At 49.2% G+C, this 16793-nt stretch overlaps 1 protein-coding gene across 1 annotated transcript in view; it reads left to right on the top strand.

Moving 5' to 3' along the window:
- The first annotated feature begins 3087 nt into the window (after positions 1 to 3087).
- XXYLT1 (xyloside xylosyltransferase 1) overlaps positions 3088 to 16793 on the top strand; it is a 167885-nt gene continuing 154179 nt past the window's right edge. The window contains exon 1 of the mRNA XM_042999008.1: positions 3088 to 4279. Coding sequence (XP_042854942.1) covers positions 3440 to 4279 — 840 coding nt within the window. The 5' untranslated portion in view covers positions 3088 to 3439. The remainder of the gene's footprint in view (positions 4280 to 16793) is intronic.

The following is a 16793-nucleotide window of genomic DNA, read 5'->3' on the forward strand; positions in this document are numbered from 1 at the left end:
CTCAAATGTTCTATATCACTTTGGGGAGGATTAAAACATTTTTTTAGAATGGAAAATGTCAAACATATACAACATAGAATAATTATAATAGTAACTCAGGGCTAACATTGTTTTATTAATACTCTCACCCATTTTTTCTCTTCCCCAGATTTTATTTTGAATCAAGCCTCACACATTTCACTAACAAGTCATTTAGTACGTATCTCTAAAAGAGAAAAAGGCAATCACAACATCACACTTCTTTAACTATAAAACTACAGTCAGTATTCATATTATCCCAAATGTATCAAATATACTTTTTAAAAGTAGACTCTTCAAGTCACAACTCACAGAAGTTCCATTCATTGCAGTTGGCTAGTATGTCTCTTGAGTCTCTAAATCTACAAATTTTTCTTCCATTTATTATTAAACATTTCTATTTGCAGTTTGTGAATACATCACTTTTAATGACAGCATCATTTTTGTTTAACCACTTCATTGATGAACATTTGATTCCAATTTCTTGCCATCATAAATCTAGCTCTGCTTATCCTTATGGCTTTTTGCATACATTCTTAGTTATTTCCTCAGGACAGATTCCTAGAAGTTGGCTGGAGTTGGCTGACTCACAATGGGTGGGTATATTTTTGAGTCAGTATATATCAATGAGTCAGGCACTGTGTTAGGTATTGGGGATATTATGGTGAGAAAAAAAAAAAGATGTACTTCCTATTTTCTTGGGATCTTGTCTTCTTGGGATCTTGCCTTTCTCCACCTGCAGTGGAGGAAGATGGGACCGAATAGTTTATAGGTGGCTTTCATAGGATTGTTGGACGATAGTGCCTCACCTGGACACTGGATGGGTTGGTGTTCAGAGACCACTCATCAAGGCAGTGACATGTAAGTCAAGATTGTATGCAGAAAGAGAGTTTGGCTGGGTGAAGATCTAATGCAGTGCTTTACAAACTTTGGTCTGTAAAAGATTCACTATCGAGGCCTGGGCTCATTGAAGACACATAGGTCCTGAACCTTTGTGTTTTTACTAAGTTTCTCGGGTGCTTCCAGTGCCACACCAAATCGAGAACCACTGTCTCCAAGAGAAACACTCATCTGGGCAGGAGAGAACTGAGAGTCTTCTTAGAGGCCAGAAAGATTTTAGCATTGCCAGAGTGCCCTCCAGAAAAGTCCCCTCCCTCCATCTGCTGTAGAGGAAAATGTCTGTTTCTCTGTATCCTTGACAATTTTGGGTACTAGTCAATATGACAAAAATATGATAATCCAACATTACAGATGAAAAAAACAATTCTAATCTCTGGTGAGAAGTCTGAGAACTTGACCGAAGTTACAGTTAGAACTGAAGAGTTCCTGTGGTTACCAAAGTTCTTTGTGTATTTAGCCATGTCATTATATACCCAGCTATGGGCTTAGAAAACAGCCCATGTCACCATCTGACACACTACACATTTCTAATCTCTGTTTTCCCCTGCTAGAATATAAGCTCCGTGAGGGCGGAGACTTCTGTTTCTTTTCACTGCTGTATTCTCAGATGCTACTGTGTTTGACATATAGTCGTCACTTGTTACCTCTTGAATAAACGACTGGCTACCTTCATTCAACCAATTGATTTAGTTTCCAGTCAGCAATATATTTCAGGAAGCTGAAATGTTAATTTTTTTTATGGTTAAATAATTGGAATGAAGAAGCTACAAAATGGAGATGAGACTAGTCTCGAGTATGTTCCTGTGTTTACAGAATTTGTATGTAAAATTTAAACTGTCTTGTTATTCATTTCTTATCCATGAATTCCGGGAGTAGTGATCTTATAAAGGTCTGAAAAATAAAATATTTGTTGAATAAATTCTAGAATAAGTGGTGGAAGGAAAAGCCGTGTTATTGATGGTGTAGGTGGGGGAGGGGGGGCTAAAAGGCACCAAGAGGAATTATTTTTCTCTTATTAATGAACAACAATTACGACAATAATATAGCTGTAGCACACTGCTGTGGGGGTTCTGTGGAGCATATACTAAAGTCTTAATGGAGATTTATGGTTTGGTATTTGTAATTACCTTAGTAAAGCTATGGTCACTGGATTGTATTTTGGCACTTGGATATTTAGACTTCTTGTAGAGTTTGGTGTTTCTAGCATAGTTTATATTGTTTGCTAAGTGTCAGGCACAGTTTTAACTACTTCTTGTGTATTTTCTCTCATAACCCTAGGCGGCGTAGGTGCTCATATTAGCCCTGCTTTACGTATGGGTGTAACTGCAGCTCAGATTAAGTAATTTGCCTGACGTCTAATAATTTGCATTGCTAGAGCTGGACTTCCAGCTTTCTTAACTTGGAGAGCTTGCTCTTGTAACCACAGTGTCTGCTAAAAGCTGTGGTAAAATACAATTAAGAGCTCGAATTATTGCTTTCAGTGCTAATCTTGGCTGAAAACCTGGGCATGAGAAGCAGTTAAGACTTGGGTTGAGATCCGATTCCATTGCTTACTAGCCAACTAGCTTTGGGTAATATACTTCTCTGAATCTCAATTTCCTCAGTTGTAAAGTGCAAATAATACCTCTTCTTAGGGTTGTGTAGATTAAATGAATTCAAGTAAGAGCCTATCATGCAAGTGAGTTAATTCAGGTATCAGGGCTCCGCTCAACACACAAGATGACTAGTATGTATTGAATTTGTTGCTAACCTTGCTTCAGAGCTCCAGTATTTTTTCAGAAAAGTGTTATCCCGATTGAAACGAACAAGAGTTAAAAATGAGATGAATTGTGGTTCTGGGTACCATGCTTTGACCAATAACGGCATGGCACAATAAACTGCTGAGTGAGAATTCACCAGTGCATGTGCATTCGCTTCCACGTCTATCAAGCATGCAGATCATTTGTACATGTTTAAATGCTATGGTATTATCGTCAGTCCTTAGAAGACTGAAGTTAATGAGTTTTTTATGGGGTAGTTGTCAGTGTCCAACTATCTAAGGTCAAAACCGCCACTCTGTGACCTTGGGCAAGTTACCTCAGTATGCCTCAGTTAAAATTTTGAAACACTACCTGGTACATCTTAAGGCTCTTTTCAAGTCAGTTAAAAAAAAAAAAAAAAAGACTTCATCTCTGGCGTTACTCGCCTGGGGCTCAGGAGTCTCTCCCGAAGTCGTGGGCAGCGGGGTCCCCCTGCTGGCCACATCCTTCACATAGCCTTCGTTCGGCCTCAGGTGCCCGTGCCCTGGGCAGGCCATTTCCACCCCAAGGAAATTCCTCATTTACCGTGAATGAGGAAGGAGCTGGCGAGTTTAAATTCCCTAGCCCCAGCCAGTCTCCCAGGTGTGAAGGGAGGGAGTCGGGGAGAGGGCTCAAAGCCTGCAAACATTCGGGGCAGAAACGTATAGAGATAAAATTTTCTCCTCTTTCTGCGTCCAGTTTTGTGGTTTTGCTAACCGAAAGTCCTGCGTTGGGGCGCCTCTATGCCTTTCAAGGCTCAGCTTCGAGATCTAGCGTCTGGGGCTAGATATTTAGGACGGCCAGTTTTAACAGACCTTACAGCCGGCTGGCTTTCTCCAAGTCTGAATACTTACCCGCCGGCTCGGTCCTTCCCAGCTCGAATCGCTCTAAATCTAGGACCCAGCGGCTGCCCGGCGGCCCTGGCTCCGCCTCTCCGCGCATCAGCGCCCGAGGATTGGCTCCGGGCAGCGCGGCACCGCCCCCGTTATGGCCGCTGTCCGCCGCCTAGGCTACTAAGTGGCTGCCAGGGTGCTGGTCTCGGCTCTCCCTCCCCGGCTGCTCGGTCCGCCGGCCCGTGGCGCATGGGTCGGCGAGGCGGGCCCCCATGCCCTCGGGCCATGGCGCGCCTGGGCGCTGTGCGCTCCCACTACTGCGCGCTTCTGCTGGCCGCAGCGCTGGCCGTCTGTGCCTTCTACTACCTCGGCTCGGGCCGGGAGACCTTCTCCAGCGCCACCAAGAGGCTGAAGGAGGCCCGCGCCGGGGCCCCTGCCGCGCCCACGCCGCCCGCACCGGAGGTGGCGCGGGGCTCCGTGGCGCCGGCCCCGGGCGCCAAGGCCAAGAGCCTGGAGGGCGGCGTGGCCGGACCGGTGGACTATCACCTGCTGATGATGTTCACCAAGGCGGAACACAATGCCGCGCTGCAGGCCAAGGCCCGCGTCGCGCTCCGCTCCCTGCTGCGCCTCGCTAAGTTCGAGGCGCACGAGGTGCTTAACCTGCACTTCGTGAGCGAGGAGGCCAGCCGCGAGGTGGCCAAGGCCCTGCTTCGAGAGCTGCTGCCGCCCGCCGCCGGCTTCAAGTGCAAGGTGAGCGGGGCCGCGGCTGAAGGCTCCCGGTGGATGCCCACCACCGCCCCCTCCCCCCGCCATTCTCGCTTTGCCCGAAATGGGTGTTTGCTGTACGCCGGGGGCGACGTCCGGGGGGCGTGTCCGGGAGTCCGGTGCACTCGGCTGGTGCTGGAGTGGAGCCGTGGAGCCGCGGTGTCAACCGACTACCCCTGACCCGGTCTCCCCCCACTAAGTCCCTGTTCCCTCTAGAATTGGCTCGCCCCCCCTCTCTGGTAGCCTTGCAGGATTCAGCACTGTCTTCACTGTCTGCACTTCTTTTCATTCTACCCAGTCTTTGACTTTTTAGGTTGGACCAGGTCATTTGAAGGCACCAGTAGTCATTCTGTGCAGAGTCTGCTGGACAGGTCTTAGGTCGCTTGAATTGCTGAAATCGCAGTGACATTCTCATAGCTCTTATGGTATTTCGGTCAGAACTGTCTAAGCCCAAACCCAGTGTGAACTACCTCATCCCCTCTCTGTCTTCTTCCCTACTCTCGAGGGTCACAAACCCATTTAGAGAAGCCACCAGTTCCTCTCAGGGAGGAAGAGAAAGCCCTAAGAGGTACAGATATGTATGATCTGGGGAGAGCACAACAGAGCTGGCCACCTTGTCCCAGGCGGGACCAAACTGCCTCCGTGGCAGCTCCCACATCTCCCCATCATCTCCCTTGATCTCCTGGCTCTGCTTGTCAGAGATACTGTTCCTGACTTAGTGTTAATTACTTCAGTCAAATTGCTAGCCTCATTTTGACCTGATGGTTGCACAGAGGGGATCCAAATTCTGATTTTTGGGTAGGACTAGTAGGTGATCCTAAAGGATGAAGTCTGATGGTGGGAGAAGGAGCAGTGAAGCAAGAGTAATAATGTTCCATGTGTTTGTGCCCAGTGAGTGACAAGGGGAGCTGCTGCCAGGATCCTGTAGGGTTCCGGGGTCTTTGGTAGCTCTTCGTTACCTGCAGAATCAAGCCCCAGCTTCTAGGTGGGCTGTGTTGTGGGCCTAGCCCTCCTCTCCAACCTGGCTTCTTGTCCTCCTGTGTGCACCTTAGATCTTGCCTGTGCTGAATGTGCCTTTACACAAGCTCTCTGCCCAGGATGTCCTTCCTTTCCTCCTGGACCCTTGGCCACTCTTTACTTAGCTTTCACCTCCCCTGGGAATGTCCCTAGACTTGGGGACAATCTGTGCCCAGCCCTCCACAGCTTTTTGTTCCTGCTTCCCCCCCCATAGCATACAAGGTCTGTGTCCTGCCCGGAGCAAATGAGCCTGTCTGGAGCTCACCGTAATCAGGGAAGGGCACTTGGGCCATGGACTTCATGCTGTAGGAGGCCAAGAATTCAGGTCCTTGGGACCTACTGTCTGATCTGGGGTTTTTCACTCTGGGGCCCATCCCGGTTTACCTAATTGGGATCTCAGGGTGACACTTGGCAACTTGTCCCACGTGATCCCTAGGACTTTAATGCTTGAGAAACTCTGTGTTGGTTCAAGGGAGAAAGCCAAAAGCCTGTGATCAAAGGGCTGTTCTGGGCAGAGCTGGGATTTGACCGCGTCTCCAAACACCACCCTGAAGGCCAGCATTGTCATCTTTTCACTTTACGGAGTCAGAGGAAGCAGACTTCCAGATCTTTACCTGTCCCCTTATCTCGAGCTCCAGCCACAGCTTCTTGTGCACTCAGGGCTTTCCAGCTTCCAGGCCTTTGCTATGTTGTGCTGCGGTCTGTGCACAGAGGCACATTTGGGTGCACAGAGGTAGTTCACACTGTTTGGCCATCTTCAGATGTCATTCCCTCTTTGGAGCCTCCCGGGGAACCCCCATCTGCAAGGCACGTCTTCCTTGCATACCCTGGTGCTATGAATGTATCAGGTCTTATCTCCCATCCCCGTGCATGATGCCTGGTGCATACTCAGCGCCAGAAATATTGGCTTTAGGGCCAGGCTCCCATCGTGGTGTCTGCGTTTCATTCTCCCTCCCTCTGCTGTGCTCAGTTCTGACAGCCACAGGTCACCAAGGCCTGGAAGCAGCTGCGGATGACCTGAGGGAATTGATCCCACCTGTGTTGAGGCATCACAAATGAGGGTCGGGGGGCTTTGTAGCCGGATGGCTGTGGTCAGATAAGAGTTTATCAGTGTCAGCGTAAAATTGTTCCTGTTACTTTTGAGTTCACATTTTATGAGTCTGTTTTCTGTTTGTGATAAAAGGTGCTCTTTTTTTCTTTAAATGTATGGTCCTAAAAGGTTTGCTTCATTTTATTGGGCATCTTAGTTCTTCCTCAGGTTTGGAATATTCCTGAAAGGAATGCTTCTTCTGGCATCATTTCACATAGGCTTTTCCCTCTGCCTGGAGCACCCCTGCCCCCACCCCTACCCTGACCCCTATTCCCTAAATTCTGCTTTCAGGTCTCAGTGTAAATGTTATTTCCTTGGTAAACCTTCCTGAGCACCCATTACACACTCTCATAGCACCAAGTACTTGGTAACATTTATCATTGTTGTAATTATATAATTATTGAATGAATTATTTGTCTACCTTTCAAGACAAAGTAGACAAAGGGCATGGACACTGACTTAAGTGTTGTATCCCCAGCACTGAACATCATGCCTTACATATGGGAATGCAGTTTTTTAAAAAAAATTTTTATTTATTTATTTATTTATAATTTTTTTTTTTTTAACGTTTATTTATTTTTGAGACAGAGAGAGACAGAGCATGAACAGGGGAGGAGCAGAGAGAGAGGGAGGCACAGAATCCGAAGCAGGCTCCAGGCTCCGAGCTGTCAGCACAGAGCCGACGCGGGGCTCGAACTCACGGACCTTGAGATCCTGACCTGAGCTGAAGTCGGACGCTCAACCGACCAAGCCACCCAGGCGCCCCTTTATTTATTGTCTTGAGAGCCAGAGAGAAAGAGTAAGCAGTGGAGGGGAAGAGAGAGGGAGGCAGAGGATCCAAAGCAGGCTCTGTGCTGACAAAGAGCCTGATGTGGGGCTCGAACTTGTGAACCATGAGATCATGACCGGAGCCAAAGTCATATGCTTAACCGACTGAGCCACCCAGGTGCCCTGGAGTGCTCTTTAAAAAAACATTTATATTAGAGGAGAGAGAGAGAGTGAGTGTGCACACATGCGTGTGTGCATGGGAGGAACAGAGAGTGAGGGAGACAGAGAATCCCAAGCAGGCCCCACACTGTCAGCACAGAGCCCAACTTGGGGCTCAATCTCACAAACTAGGATCATGACTGGAGCCGGAATCAATAATCAGACACCCAACCGATTGAGCTACCTAGGTGCCTCTGGGAGTGCATTTTATACTGAGAATTGTCCTTTTGGTATTAATTAAGAAGAAGGAAACTGTAGAAATTCTCACCCTGGCTGCATCAGGCCTGGGACCTTTAAGAGCATATAACGTAATGGGTGAGGAGACTTGCCCAAGGCCACTTGGGGGGTTACTGACCTGGCTAGGACTAGACCCATGTCCTGGGCCACTGTCTCTCCCTTTGTGCCATGTTTCCTCTTTAAGTAGCACTTTATCTTCTAGCAGGTAAGGTGATAAGGACAGTTCACTCCCAGGGAGAGTTGCCTTGAAGTATGTTAGAACATCTTGGGGACAGGAAGGTAGCTCCTTGCCTACCCAACTATCTGGAGATAGCCTCCACCCTCAGGGTGGGCTCTTGGACTCCACCACGTCTGTAAGATGCAGAGCAGAGCTACAGTGAGCCAGCATGGAAATGTTCTCACACCCGGAGGTCTCTTCTAAGGCCATTTTCAAGTGAAACAGAAATACCTTTTAGCTGAGATGCTTGCAGAAATAGATCACAGAACATTATTAGTGGCCTTATATTTTGGGTAATTAAATATTAGCTAAAAAACTATTCACTTAACCAGAAAAATCTTGTGTCGATGATTATTATTTTATTTTAGAGAGAGCACAAGTTGGGGAGAGGGGCAGGGGGAGAGAGAGAGAGAGAGAGAGAGAGAGAGAGAGAGAGAGAGAGAGAGAGAGAGAGAATTTTAAGCAGGCTTTACTCTCAGTGTGGAGCCTGATGCAGGGCTCAATTCCATGATCCTGGGATCATGACCTGAGCCAAAGTCAAGAGTCAGATGCTAAACTGACTGAGCCACCCAGCTGTCCCCTTGTTTCTATTATTACTGAAAGTCTTTCTAAATCTAGTTTGTCCCCTAACAGTATGGAAGTCTGTCATCTGTTCACATATTTAATAAGCATCCAAACCCACTGTGTTCCAAGGTCAGGTTAGGAGCTGCTTCTGGCCTGTGTAACAGCTCCATGGACTGACTGCATCACAGTCAACCTGGGCATGCTTATTAAAAATTCAGGATCCTGGGGGCGCCTGGGTGGCTCCGTTGCTTAAGTGTCTTGACTCTTAATTTCTGCTCAGGTCATGATCTCACCGTTTGTGAGTTTGAGCCCTGCGTTGGGCATGGAGCATGCTTAGGACTCTCTCTCTTTCCTTCTCTCTCTCTCTGCCCCTCCCCACTCGTGGTCTCTCTCTGTTTCTCTCAAAATAAATAAGAAAAAGAAAGGTTCAGAAGCCTGGGCCCTGTCCCAGCCTGTGGGTCAGAATCTCCTGGGTGGGGCCTGGGAACCCGAGTTTGTATAGAGCTGCAGAGGCAGGCAGGGGAGTCACTGCTGTAAGGGATGGAGGAGCAGCTGGGCCGTCCTGTCCATCTGTCTTACCCAGGTCAGGTATGTTCTCTACGACGCCTGGCACATGGGCATTCAGGAAACATTTGGCTGAACAGCTCTCTGTCATCCAGGCTGTCCTAGTTCTGCTGGCCTGGGAAAGACTGCTACATTCATCTTGTGAAAATGCTTTTATGGTATGACTTCCCCTCAGAACCTCCTGACTCCTGGCGAACTGTCATCTCAGGCTTCTCCAAATTCTAGACCTGCTGCAGCTGACTTCGGCTTCCTTCCCCAGCCTTTCCTCCCTAGGCTGGGGGAAAAGCTGTCCCTTCACATGGGGTTTTGCTCACTCTGCTTCTGAGCCATCTGTTGCCTCATTCTGTTTGTCAGGAGGAATCCTGCTCTTCTAAAACTTAGGTCAAGACTTACCTTTCTCATAAGCCTTCCTTGCCATATTGAGTTTCATAGAATATGCCAGAAACCCCAAACTGTTCAGGCTTCAGCAAGATTGAGCCTTATTTCTCATCCGAATGGAAGTTCAGAGCTAGCCATTCTTGGTGGCGTGGGGGCTTCGTGAAGTCATCAGTGTCCTAGGCTCCTTGCAGCTCCCTGTTTCACTGTCACTGGGGAGTGGCCCTTGTCCTTTTGGGCCAGGATGGCTGCTACCGCTTTAGCCATCACATCTGTATTGTGGTAGCAGGATGGAGGGAGAATCAAAGAGGGCTCAGTTAAAAATAGGGGTCCAGTTAATAGGAAGGGGAGGAGAGCAGGTTTCAGGGTAGACAACCAGCCATCCCTGTCCCCTCAGGAGCCCACCTGGGGCATCACCAAGCATGTGTTATCCATGGGACCCTGGGTTCACAGCTATGGGGACACAGACATGGGTCAGGCACAGCCCCTGCCATCCAGGAACCCACATCGCTTAGTGTCACATTTATATACAGCTTATCTTGCTGTAAAACTCAGCAGGTCGGACAGGAGATGGTCCTGAGGGAGTGAGCTCTGAGTTCCAGCCCCAGCTGGCCAGTTACTAGCTGGGTGACGGTGGGTAATCCCCCGAAGCTTCCTCTGTAAGTGAGGCTCACACACCCACCTCCCATGTAGCAGTGAGGATGAGATGCTGCCATTCTGTAGAGCACTTAGCCCAGTACTGCTTTGTCTCTTGCTACGGGGGCAGTCTCCTAGCACGGTCCCACTCTGCTGACTTCTGGGGAGATCACCACGGTGAGCAGGCCCCAGAGCTCCTGGGGACCTCAGCACCGACAGGACCCATGGTCATCCGCTCCTTTCTCTGTGGGGTGGCCAGCTCCCTGCAGAGGCCTGGCAGGGCTCACCAGTATTGCTCACAGTACTGCTGCTTTGTGGTGTTTCTCCTGTTCTGTCACTGTGTCATCCCTCAGATGGTAGCTGCCCAGGAAGGCCTTCCCAAAACCCCTTTTCTAACGCAGCCTCACCTGAGCCCTCATTATCTTTCCCCTCACCTGCCTGGTAGCACATCCTCATTTGTTCATTCACTCAACAAATGTTGAGCGCTTATCCTGTGCCTGTGACCAGTGGGAATGGAACAGAGTTTCTGCCCTGGTGGAGCTTACATTCTGGGGTTGTGGGGGAGCTGTGGGAGAGAGACTTGAAACAAAAAATCAAGTATATATAGAGCCAGTCAGTGAGAAGTTTAGAGAAGGTAAAGGGCATGGGGAGTGTACGTGTCGGGGGTGGGCAGATGGCTGTTTGGTATAGGTGGTCAGGAAGGGCCCCGCCAATGAGGTGACGTTTGAGCAGGGACTGAGGGAAGTGAGCATGTGGACCTTTGGACATCTAGAAGGGAGAACTCTAGGCAGGGAAGACTGCACGTGGGAGTGTGCTCCTCATGTTTGAGAAAATAACAATCCTCACTTATTCGCAGGCTACCTCTCCCTACTAGAATATAATCTCCAGGAAGGCAGGGACAGCACTTACCTTCTTCATTGACGGAGGTTGGCAGGAACCCGGTCAGTGCCACTCCTGCCTGCTTCTGGCCTAAGTTGGAGGTGATAGACTTGGACAGGCAGCCTGCTAACCTGCAACACAAGAATCAGACAAACTTCTGGAGGGACAGGCATCCCTGGACAGTCACTGGCCTCCCTGCGGGGATGGGCAGGCTCTCCGCAGGTAATTCCAGAAGAGGGGAGAGGAAGGGGCCAGGGCAGGCATGCCTTCCAAATTCACCCATCAGATCAGTTTCTTCTCTTGCCTGAAGGGAGGTGTTAGTGTTCACAGTGGAGAGCAAGAGGCCAGGAGCGCAGAAGACACGAAACAGGGGGAACAGAGGTGCTCCCTCTTCCCCCCGTCACCGTTATCTTCTTAGCACAGCTCCTGGCACATTCAAAGTGCTCAGTAAATATTCACAGTTGATGGACTGATGGCTGTGTTAGTTAAACCCAGGAAATCCTACCAGAGTTCTCCGTGATCTGCCCCTCTCCTGTAAACCCCGTCTTCCTCAGCATGAGGCTGGGTTGCTCAGTCCCCAGATGACAAGTTAGGAATAAGAAGCCACGTGCTTTCCGCACTTAAAGCACTTGTTGGATTCCAGGAGGAGCGAATGCTGAGGACTAGGGTGGCTGGACAGAGGCTCTTTGCACACATGGGGGCATTTCCAGGGTTTCTGCATGAGCAAAACTGAGTGGCTTTGAAAAGATGAGCACCTCAGCCCCTAGCCGGGGCTGGAAAGAAGCGTTAAGACCTCCATGCTGGCTGTCTTACTGAGGAAGCTGTTGACAAACAGGTGACACTGAAATGCAGCTTCATCGGCCTGCCAGAGTAGTGGGCACCTTGCATTGGAATGAAACGTGAATAAGTTAGACAGTCTGGGAAGGAGGTGATTGGAAAAAACACATCCTGAAATGAGAGGCTGTTTGGAAAGGTAGGATAAGGGGCACCTGGTGGCTCAGTCAGTTAAGTGTCCAATTCTTGATTTTGGCTCAGGTCATGACCTCACAGTTCATGAGTTGGAGCCCCCCGTTGGGCTCTGTGCTGACAGTGCAGAGCCTGCGTGGGATTCTGTCCCTGCCTCTCCCCTGCTCACGTGTGGGTGTGAGCACGAGCACTTTCTCTTTCTCTCAAAATAAACAAACAAACAAAAAAAGATTGGCTGACATTTTATACTATAGAATTTAGAGAACAGTGTTATCTACCAAACACACTTACTAGTGGAAGTCTTTTAAATTAGAATATGTTCATGAAATAACTAGTATTTTGTGTATCAATGCATGCTTCTCATGAAAAACTTCAGTCATTGATCTGTAAGGAATGTGGTATTATCGTATCCTATACAATAGACTCTGATAATTTCACAGATAATAACATTGATAATGTGTTAAAATTAGAAGGCAAAACCCATAACATAGGTCAGGGATCATCCTCTAGATGAATCACACTGATATATGGGTTATTGGTAAATGCTCTGAAGGCCTCAGTGTGCAAATGGAACGTTCAGGCTTTGGACATCAGTAATTCCTCACTGTGTTCTGTTTTCTGTTCCCATAGATCATTTTTCAAAAGACAGATAACCACATTTTTTTTTTTTTGCAATTAAATGGAGATAGAATTTATATGCCATAAACCTCACCCCTTTAAAATAGTTCAGTGGTTTTTAATATTCATAAGATTGTTCAGCCATGACCACTAATTCCAGAACATTTTCATCACCCCCAAAAGAAGCCCTGTACCAATTAACAGTCACTCCCCGTTCCCCTTTTTATCTCGCACTGGCAAGCATGAAACCGCTTTCTAGTTCTATAAATTTGCCTGTTCTGAACATTTCATAATAATGGACTCATTCGGTGTGTGACCTTCTGTATCTGGCTTCTTTCACTTAGCACGTATCAGTACGCCATTCTTTTTTATGGTTGAATAATATTCCATTGTATGGACAGGCCACATTTATCCGTTCATTAATTGAGGGACATTTGGGTGGTTTCCACTTTTTGGCTATTGTGAATAATTCTGCTGTGAACATTTGTTTGTGAGTTTTTATGTGTATGCATGAGTATATACTCAGGCATGGAATGCCTAGGTCATATGTTAGCCTTTGAGGAAATGCTAGACTGTTTTCCAAAGCAGCTACACCATTCTTCATTCCTACCAGCAGGGTATGAGGGTTCCAGTTTCTCCACATCCTCACCAGCACTTGCTGTCTTTTTTTGGTTAATATTTATTTATTTTGAGAGTAGCGTGGGGGTGCATGAGTTGGGAGGGGCAGAGAGAGAGGAGAGAATCCCAAGCAGGCTCCACATTCACAGTGTGGAGCCTGACATGGGGCTCGATCTCACGAATGGGGAGATCATGACCTGAGCCAAAATCAAGAGTCAGAACTCAACCAAATGAGCTACCCAGGCGCCCCTTGTCTGTCTTTCTGATCATAGCCATTCTCAATGTTGTTAAGTAGCATCCCGTTTTGGTTTTGATTTGCATTTTCCTAATGACTAATGGTGAGATGATTATATATTGATAAGGACAACTGTGTAAATGTATTTGGTATTTTTCCTATGTGTTTACCAAAATGCATTTTACAAGAAAGACCAGGTGTCTTGACTCTCCCCTCCCCACCTGGAAAGATGTTACAGCATCTCTGGAAACGCTTATATTCTGAAGCATACAGTTTAGAAATTTCCAATGTGTATAGTAACGTTGTCCCTAAAATCAATGAGGTGGTGTTACTCGGATGAAGACTTGATTAGGAGAATAATTGTAACATTTGTTCAGTGCTTTAGCGTATATAAAAATGCTTTTACAAACGTCTCACTTGAGCCTTACTGTGACAGGGGAGGAGCCCCCGAGGCTGATAGGTCAGCTGACTTACCTGAGGTCTCAAACAAAGTCTTGGGGCTGGACTGTGTGACATGCTTTAGGGAGGGGTTGATGCCCACAAGAGTGGGAGCCAGTGAGGGCTGGGCCATAGCCCACCTCGAAATCTGTATCGTCCCCCTGCCTGGAGGCCCCAATTACATCAAACTGAACAAAGACCGAGCTGGTAACTCTCCCTTGCCTTCCCAGAACACTGCAGAACCACCAAGTTTTGGAACTGGAAGGAAACTCCGAACCTCTGGGTACAGTGCCCTCCCAGTGAGCTGGCAGACCTGGGGTGGAGCAGGCAATGACTTATTCAGTGCCACACAGAGCTGGGGTTAGAATCAGCCCCGGCCCTTCCGTCTTCTGTTTGGGCATCAGTGTAATCAGCAGCCTCTGCTCCCTTTTGGGAGAGCGGGTTGAGAGCCAGCTCACCCTAACCCCCACCCCCGGCAGAGCTTGCCAGGTGCTGGGCCTGTCTGTGTTCACCCATTCCAAATAGGCCTCACTGCACTGTGTCCCCACGGATCTTTCTGGCTGGGAAGGGGAGGCCAGAGTCCTGCTGGTTGTTGGGGGCTAGCTTTCCAGCAGCCTTGTACCTGAGAGGGACTGAGGGGTCAGTCCTAGGGGAGCTGTATCCCTGGAGTGAACCCATGTGGTGTGTCCATTGCTTGGGGGTATGTGCTGGAGGGAGCTCCGGCGCTAGAATAAGTGCGTAGGTCTCCAGGCCAGGAGGTCAGGAGGCTAGAGTAGCTACAGGAGTGCAGCCCACACTGGGCCCCCAGCCACCCCTGCCTGTCCTGGCCCTGTTCTTGAGACGCAGTAAGGGGGCAGCTGCTCGCCTGCCCAGCAGGGTCCCCTCCCAGGCCCGAGGAGCCGCGTGTGGCTCTCCGCGTGGCCACTGGAGGGCGCCCCTGCCTCGTGTTTGCTTGACTGGGCCCGGTGCCGCGCCGGAGCCGCCCGCCCGCACTGCTCTCCCACCACGGAAGCCTGGGGCGCACGCAGAGCTGTTTTTGTTCTTTCTCCACAAGCGTCTCGCCCTCTCCCCCCAGGTTTTGGAAAGGAAGATTGAAATGAAAGGGAGTCTGCCCGGCGATCGTGGGCAGTCATTTCCTTCCTGTGCCCGGTGTAAACCAGCTTTGATGAGGCCGTTTGAAAAAGGTAGATGAAACAGAAGCTGGATGGTTGCATCCGGATGGAGAAGACATCAGTGTTTCCTGGCGTCGCAGTCCGAGGGACCCGTGTGGATGGGGGCGGTGGTGGCTGGGTGTCTGCGCATCACGAGCCTCCTCCGGCCTGACCTTGTCCCCACTAAGTGACCCTCAGCGGCCCTGCCTACAGCCTCTCAGCTTCCCCGGGTGCATCCACCCAGGATCCACATCACACCTAGCATGGATGGGCCCTCTGGGAGAAGGGGGGCGGCCTGCCCCTTGGGGGAAAGAGCAGTCCCTCTTCCCCACCTGGAGCTCCTGAGAGATCCTTGTGCTCTGTCTGTGCCCCAGGTATCCTGCTTGGCCCTCGGTGGAAAGTTGGGGGAGTGGTGGGAGTCTCCAGTCTTGCCACGCAGACTTGGTGGGGTGAGGGGCATGATCCTCCTGGTGGGGCGGTCACTGTGTCCCTATTGCTTGACTGTGTGGAGCAGGGCTTTTCACTGGAGGCAGCGCTGTGTACCCATCCCTGTTTTAGGTGCTTGTTCTGAGCAGCGGAGCCAGGCCCCGTCAGCTGGCACAAAGCCTGCTGTTAACATAATGTGCTTTAAATTGAAGCCATTTATTTTATTTATTGGGGTGATTACTGTTAAGCAGCCTCATGAAGTGATCCTCCTGCTGGTGGGACAGAGGCTGGAGGGAGCCTGGAGGCTGGCCTCTGTTGCCCTGCGCTGGTCTGGCCAGCCTGGGAGTACACTTTCCGCCTCTGGCCTCCTCTTCCTCTCCTCACTGGAGCTCATCACCACTTCTGCCACCAGCAGAGTCTGTACTGTGCCAGCCAGGGCAGGAGCACATGGCTTGGAGCCCAAGACCTGTGTTCCAACGGAGTCTGTGACATTTGGGAACAGCAGGGCCCCAGATATAATCCCCTGACCTCTTTCCCCTCAGACATGATCTTACAGGTGGCTGTGAGATAAAATGAGGCAGCTGGAGGCCTGGCCTGCAGCAGGTGGCTGGGTAATAAATGGTGACTGCTACTAATGGTTCCTAAGTAGTGTGTTGGGAGGAGGGACTCTTCCCTCATCACTTTAGAAGGCACAATGCTTACTGATTCAGTCGGAAGGCAGTGGAACTGGCTTGCAAAACCGCATTCTGCCCATGTTTATTTCATGATGTCTTAGTCTGTTGGGGCTGCTGTAGCAAAATATTACAGATTGGGTGGCTTAAAAACAAAGGAGATATTTATTTCTCACAGTTTTGGAGGCTGGAAGTCCAAGACCAGGGTACCAGCAAGGTGCCAGCAAAGTCCTTCTTCTGGGTTGTAGACTGCCAGCTTCTTGCTGTGCCCTCACATGGGGTCTGTTTTATAAGAGCACTAATCCCATTCGTGAGGGCTCCGCCCCCATGACCTAAGCAACTCCCCCAAGGCCCCACCTTCAAACACCATCACACTGGGATTTAGGATTTCAACATAGGAATTTGGGGCAGGGGTATAAACATTCAGACTATAGCACAGGGTGTCCTCATGTTCTTTTGAGTCTTCTTCAGTTTCCCAGACTACAGTGTTCTCTTCTTCTCTGATCCTCCCCTCCAACCCCCAACTGCTCTTAACAATGCACTGTGTAGGGGCACCTGGGTGGCTCAGTCGGTTGAGCGGCTGACTTCGGCTCAGGTCATGATCTCGCGGTCAGTGAGTTCGAGCCCCGTGTCGGGCTCTGTGCTGACAGCTCAGAGCCTGGAGCCTGTTTCAGATTCTGTGTCTCTCTCTCTCTGACCCTCCCCTGTTCATGCTCTGTCTCTCTCTGTCTCAAAAATAAATAAACGTTAAAAAAAATTAAAAAAAAAAACAAAACAATGCACTGTGTATGCTCCACTGAAAACACTGGA

Source organism: Panthera tigris, chromosome C2 (genome assembly GCF_018350195.1).
Source record: "Panthera tigris isolate Pti1 chromosome C2, P.tigris_Pti1_mat1.1, whole genome shotgun sequence".
NCBI lineage: Eukaryota > Metazoa > Chordata > Mammalia > Carnivora > Felidae > Panthera > Panthera tigris.